We start from the raw sequence: 6,913 nt of genomic DNA, 5'->3' as shown, positions 1-6,913 counted from the left end.
TAATATATGTTTGTATGTATAAATATATGCATATATATATATACGATTATATATATATATATTCATATATATGATGATATATATATAAATATATAGTATATATATGTATATGTAAAATACACATTTATATATAAAATACTCGTATATTTGTATATACAAATACACATATATATAATATATACGTATACATAAAATTTACGTTTTATATATATATTCGTATATTTATATATTTATACATACAAATATATATATAATATACGTATATATAAAATTTATATTTATATGGAAATATTTGTATATTTATACGTACAAATACATATATATATATATGTATATAGAAAATATATACTTAATATAAATATTTGTATGTTTATACGTATAAATAATAAAATACAGATATAGTGACGCAATTGCGTCACTAAAAGGTGACTAAATTGCGTCACCAAAGGGTGACGCAACTATTTGCGTCACTCTTGCGTCACCTTTTTTCGTGACGCAAATTTTGCGTTATTTTTTGTGTCACCGTTTAGTGACGCAACTATTTGCGTCACTATTGCGTCACTATTTAGTGACGCTTTAGTGACGAAAATATTGCGTCACTATTTGCGTCACTTTTGCGTCACCATTTTAGTGACGCAAATTTTGCGTCACCTTTTGCGTCACCTTTTCCGTGTTTTCTAGTAGTGTCATTCCACTGTCGAAGAGGACGAGCTTGCATGTAGTTAGAATTTCCAATCCGGGCATACGAATCATTCCACTGTCGAAGAGGACGAGCTTGCATGTTCACGTTTGGAGCTGCTCCACCACGATTCTCCAACCTCGACGATTTCGATTCAAAAACAAGTTAGAGAATTATAATAACATATTATACAAGTTTGAAAATTATAATGACGACTTCGATTCAAAAACAAGTTAGGAAATTATAATGACTTATTTTACATGGTACGTACTGTAAGATAAGTTGTGCATAAGATATTTATGATAAAGGGGTCGAAATAACATATGAGAACACGAAAATTACATAATGGATCATGCAGAAATATTTTCACTGTGAAAAGCAACGAAGAAACATGCAAAACCTTGAATTCCTTTGCTAGAACAGATTCATATTCTCTTCAATGCCTGTGATGAATGCGACTATGGAGATTTACACTAACAAAACTCACGACTGTGGAATGTGAGAGAGAGCCTGAAACCCCTAAACCCTTGAGGATTTATAGGAATTATTACTTGTGAAATAAAGTACGCGTTAATAACTTGATTGAATCGTCTTAGAGATAAAGTTTAACAAACAATAAGGAAACAACGCGAATCGAAGAAATCTTGGGATACAATTGTGATGAACCCTAAACTGTGATTTTGGTAATGTTTGATTTCTCTTGAAATGTAACTTAAAATTGCGTTTGATTCGTGAAATGGCATTTTTTGCTATAAAATATGGTCGTTATATTATTCTTTAGAATCAGATTTTGTCATTATTGGCAGTTAAACCCATCAAGATAGAATTTATAAAATAAAAATAAAAGAAAGAATGTTATCAACAAACTCTAATACAAATCCGTTGTATTTGATTTTTTTATTTTTTGCTTTTAAATCGATTAGTGATAAACTTATAAATAGTTTCCTTTCCTTCTATAGATGTCAAATTGGGTTGGTTTAGATGGGTTAACCCAACCCAACCCAATTATTATTACATTTAGATTATTTTTTGGGTAATAATTGTTTTATGGGTTAAATGGGTTTTAACCCATTAAAATCATGGGTTTAATGGGTTAACCCAAATAACCCATTAAACATTATTGATATTAGTTTTCAATAAAATATTTAAAATATATTTATAAATAAAGTCAATATATTTATATTTCAAAACAAAAATTGAATTAATCCAATCAAATTAGATATGTTAAAATTCGATATAAAATCGAATGTACAAAATTTATTTAAAAATAAAAATTGAATTCAAAAAAATATAAAAATAATCAAAAACCGAGTCAAACGAATTGATTTGATCATAATTGAATTTGACTCGAAACTAATCAAAACGATAAATTCGATTCGAATCGAATCGAATTCGACTCGAAATAAATTAAAATATATCGAATCGATCTGAATCGAATTCGACTCGAAACGAATCAAAACGGATTGATTTGATCTTAATCGAATTCAACTCAGAACGAATCAATTCGATCCGAATCGAACCGAATTTGACTCGAAATGAATCAAAACGGATCTATTCGAATCGAATTGATTCGAAATGAATTTGAATCGATACGAATCGAAATGAACTTAATTTGAATTATTTTATTTACATATATTATTTATTTTATTTTTTAGATATTGATATTAACGTAATTTAATATAATTATATATATATATATATATATATATATATATATATAGATATTTTTCGTCATACATAAAAAATTATAATTTTAGAATATTAAATTACGTATATAAAATTATTTTTTAGTATTTTAAAATTAGAAAAAAAATTCTTTTTAAATTCTATGAAAATAGAATGATAATGTAATTGAATATTTTTTTTATTCTTAGAAAGCATTTAGAGTACTAAAGTGATTAAATGGATTAAAATGAGTTTTATGGGTTGATCCAACCCATTTAACTATTGTTATTGGGTTAAACCCAACCCAAACCAATAATTTATTAAACCAAAATGGTTTATGTTCAAATGGTTTGGATAACCAATATGACTATTATTTCCTTCCATGTACACTGGGCAAAGACATTATTTAATTTTCTAAAAAAGAAAATATTGGCATATATTGTTTCAAAGCTTTTAGTACAGATGTATCCTTTTTTATGATTCGATATAGATATTGATAATCGCGTTATCGATTTAGAGTATTTTAATATTTGATATACCAATTAGATAAATTAAAAATCTAATTTGATACATTTTTAAAAATTGAAATATTTATATACGATTTTCCTATATTTTTGTTTGTGATACAAAATGATTTAACTGCTATGAGATCTAGTATCTATTAGCGATGGCTGGAAAGATAATAATGCGTAGAAAAAGGATTCCTAGCTTTCATAGTCAGTTCTCTTCTGTTCCGTTTGATATTTCCGGCCATAGTCTCTACTTCCCCACCGCTCTTTACTCCATTGCATGAAATTCCTTTAGATCGATCTTCGTCTCCTTCACCAATGCCTCAGTTCTTGGCTCCGGCGCCAATCCTCTCGACACCATTTCTCGATAGTAACGCAATGCTTCTGCGATTCTCCCATGCTCATGCAAGCAATGAACTCTAATGGTATATGTCCTTTGATCTGGTCCGAACCCACTTCTCTCCATCTCATCCCATATCTCATTCGCCCTCTCTTTGCAGTCCCACTTCATGTACAACCTAAAGATCATATTGTACAAATCACTTGTCATGTTGCATCTGTTCTTAGCCATCCTCTCCGAGATCGCCTCGACATCTCGAGGCTCCCTCGAGTTCTTTAGCAAGTGGCTGAAAGTCACTTCATTGGGCAAACAGCTTCCACCTCTCTGCTCCATCACTTCCAACAGCTCATAGACCTTGTCCGTTCTCCTGATCTTGCACAGATGCTTCAAGAACGTGTTGTAAGTGACGACATTCGGGGAGCAACCTCTCTTGATCATCTCCTCCAGCACTTCAAAAGCCTCGGGGAATCTTTTCTTGAAACACAAGGCATCGATAACGTTATTGCAGATTTTGACATCGTGGACTCTTCCGCTTTTCCACATGGCTCTGAATAGCTCCATGGCCTTCCCCAGTTTCCCCTTCTTAGTCAACGCATTTATGAAAGTCCCGTAGGTGAAAGCGTCGGGCTTGCAATCAGAAGCGAGGATATCCTTCCAAAACCTCTTGGCTTCATGCACATTCCCCAGAACGCACCACCCGTTGAGAATAATGTTCATCGTCTTTATCACAGTGCCATACTCACTTCTCTTGGAGCAGAACAAGGTTTCCGCCACTTCGACATGCTTATACCGACACAACCACATCAGGAGCCCTTGAAACGCGGCCAGATCGTCCTCAATCCCGAATTCTCTCCTCCTTCCGTATATGGCAATGGCTTCATCCACTCTGTGGGAAGCAGCATACCGATTGAGCAGGACTTCATACGTCTCCTCATTCGCAAGACCGTTTCTCTTAGACATTTCGTCGAACACTTGGTGGAACTCATCAAATCGCCGCATTTTGCCAAGAACGTCTAGAATCTGATTGTAAACAGCAGCCCCTGGTAAACAAATATCTTGTTTACAGATCAGTTCGAAGAGGATATAAGCGGGTCTCCAATCGGATCGACTCCGATTAAGCACGTCAAGACACAACCTTTCGGTTAACTTAATCCCGCACTTGTGAAGAACGCGCTCAATCACTTCGATCGATCTTTCACGGTGATTCTTGAGGATGTTGTGAACATCAATGGCAGATTGCTCGAATTGGGTATTGTTGAAATCGGTGAATTTGCCGGAAGCAGATGCAGAATGAACAAAGGAAGCAGCTTGACGATCTTTCTGAAACCGAAACCCAGAGATTGTAAGGATGTGTTCATGATTAGGTCTCTTTGGCTGTAGGAAACTTCGAAGAGCGACAGATGAGGAAGGCGAAGAAATCCGGTAGCGCCATGGAGCATTTCGTAGCTCAGATAGGATTCGGAATTTGATTTTTCCATGCATGATCTCTGTCTCCGGGCTTTGGACTCTGGAATTGTTTACATGGTTTTCCTTTGGCCCGAATTTAAACTTTTCTTTTCAAAATTATCCATAAGAAAAAATTTCCACGCTATGATTTAGTATTTTTTTTATTCTGATTTTATCATTCTGAAAATTATATTTATTTAATTGTTATATTAATTTTCAATTTCAGTTATACTCATTTTCATAAAAAAAAAATATTTTTTTAAAAAGAGTTTTTTCATTCAAATTTAATCAATTTAATTTTAAAACTGTATAACCAATGAATTTTTAAATATAATTCCATAGAGTATATGCATGTATTATTTTAACCACATTTAATTCGTTTGTAATCAGCTCAGTAACAGTAAAAACTTTGAAACAGTCAAATTTCATTAACAAATCTCAACTCATTTTTTATGTAGACGATGCCATATTCAAATAACTTTGATTGGTGCGGAACGAGGGAATAAAAATACTCGATATTTTTTTTCAAAACTTGGCCATTTTAAAATGAAAATCCGAACTTAGTTGTAATGAAATGCAGATCTCGAAAACATAATTTTTTTCTTGGGGAGTTTTGAATTTTTTTGTTCAAAAATCCAAATAATTTTTTGTATCATATTCGGACATCTTGTAGAGTTTTTTCTTATAAAAGAACAAACAATAAATGTCTGAATCATGGTGAGGTGATGCACCATCTAATATAGCATAAAGAATTAATAACGGCATCATAATAACCTGACATATTACTTCAGAATTACTTGTCTTCAACTAATCCCATTTAATGCTTAACTAATTCTAATTTCCCGCCGGAAAGAAAAAAAACGCAATTAAGCAATTAACCAACTAATTATATTAATTAAGCTAACTAATTTAATCAAATATGAAGTCAGCTGCCGTCAAATATAATTCTCCCTTTTAGGAAACAAAACGAATACGCGACCAAACGCTTGACGGCGGAGTCACCGCCGTTATAACCGCGGTTAATCGATGGGCCTCCCTCTAACCATTGTTCGCGGTCCACGTGTCTGGATTACCACGTGGCACTTTTGATTAAATGAGTTTTTAATGAATTTAAAATAAAAAAATCGAAAAGCTAAAGGTAGGGCCCACTTTTCCCGGGGCGGCAGGGAGGCAGTCAAAGGCCGTTGAGATGAGGTAAACATAAAGTCACGCGCATGTGTAACGCGTGAGTTACACGCTCCGTGAGATCGGGGCAAAGGAAAACCGAACCGCGGTTGCTGAGCCGCGCGTTCTCCCGATTCGCCACGTTTTGGGCGCTTCTTCTCTGCTTTCTAGGCGCCGCTTGGACAACATTTATTTAATATTTGCAACTTCAAACTGTAACATTCTACTCTCTGCATAGTTTTGAAAATAAATTTTTTACTTAATAAATATCGTTTTAATTTTTTACATTATTTTTTTAAGAAAATTTAAATTTACCCTTAACTAAAAATACCTAATTTCAATAGAATATTAATGAGAATATGATTTAATGAAGTTACATATGATTTGTTCATATTTTAAAAAAATTGGAAAAAATCTAAAACCAAGATCTATTTATATATATACATATGTATGAGAATATGCTTTAATGAAATTATATATATTTACGTAGCATAAACTGAATATGGATATGTTATATATATATATATATATATATATATATATTTCTGATATAGTATGAGAATGATGTTTCGTTAACGTGGCGTTAATATAGGTATGAGAAAATATTGATATCATTTTTAAAGTCTGCCAGGTGTTAACAACTTAAAAGAATTAACAGGTGCACTTTTAGATTTCATATAAGATTTTGAATAGAAAACCTCTTATAAATTGACGTGTTTATTGTTTGACGTAATCCGAATAAAATCCTGATTTAGATTAGACGGATCCAAAATCCAATATTGTATCTAGTTTCTACGAAAATTTCAACAACCAAAAAAAAAGCGTCATAAAAACAATCAAAGAGACATCCCTAAAATCCATATATAAATATAAAACTTGGTAAGAAGTTTTCTATCGTAATAAAGATTAATAATAATAAATGTTGTGTAAATAAAAGAACGGAGAATGGGACACGTGGCGAGAGAAGAGTGGGCGAAAGAAAGAAAACCCGAAAGCGCGAAGCCGCTAAACTTGTTGCTTTGACTGCTCACAACAACAACGACAAAGCTCCCTCCCTCCCCCCTAAAAGCAGCGTCCCTTTACTCCTTTCTCTCTCTCTATCTCTTTCCC

The 6,913-nt window shown here is 32.8% G+C and overlaps 2 protein-coding genes across 3 annotated transcripts in view; one reads left to right on the top strand and one right to left on the bottom strand.

Annotated features, from left to right (window-relative positions):
• Window positions 1-2,928: 2,928 nt before the first annotated feature.
• On the bottom strand, window positions 2,929-4,718 carry LOC104815560 (putative pentatricopeptide repeat-containing protein At3g15200). The gene has a single exon (XM_010543992.2). It carries the CDS (start codon window positions 4,673-4,675, stop codon window positions 3,122-3,124), a length of 1,554 nt encoding a protein of 517 aa, XP_010542294.1. The 5' UTR covers window positions 4,676-4,718; the 3' UTR covers window positions 2,929-3,121.
• Window positions 4,719-6,733: 2,015 nt separating this feature from the next.
• LOC104815559 (ethylene-responsive transcription factor 4-like) overlaps window positions 6,734-6,913 on the top strand; it is a 1,253-nt gene continuing 1,073 nt past the window's right edge. Inside the window, exon 1 of one of the 2 annotated variants that reach the window (XM_010543991.2) lies at window positions 6,734-6,906. The gene's annotated coding sequence lies outside the window, so the exon portion shown is untranslated. The other variant, XM_010543990.2, reaches the window with a different exon arrangement.

This window comes from Tarenaya hassleriana, unplaced genomic scaffold, assembly GCF_000463585.1.
Source record: "Tarenaya hassleriana unplaced genomic scaffold, ASM46358v1 Cleome24, whole genome shotgun sequence".
Taxonomy (NCBI): domain Eukaryota; kingdom Viridiplantae; phylum Streptophyta; class Magnoliopsida; order Brassicales; family Cleomaceae; genus Tarenaya; species Tarenaya hassleriana.
The sequence above is the reverse complement of the archived record's forward strand: the minus strand, read 5'-3'. Positions and strand labels throughout refer to the sequence as shown.

What these genes read in the sequence shown, in the direction of transcription:
- LOC104815560 (XM_010543992.2), bottom strand. Translation starts at nt 4,675, where the DNA reads ATGCATGGAAAAATCAAATTCCGAATCCTATCTGAGCTACGAAATGCT.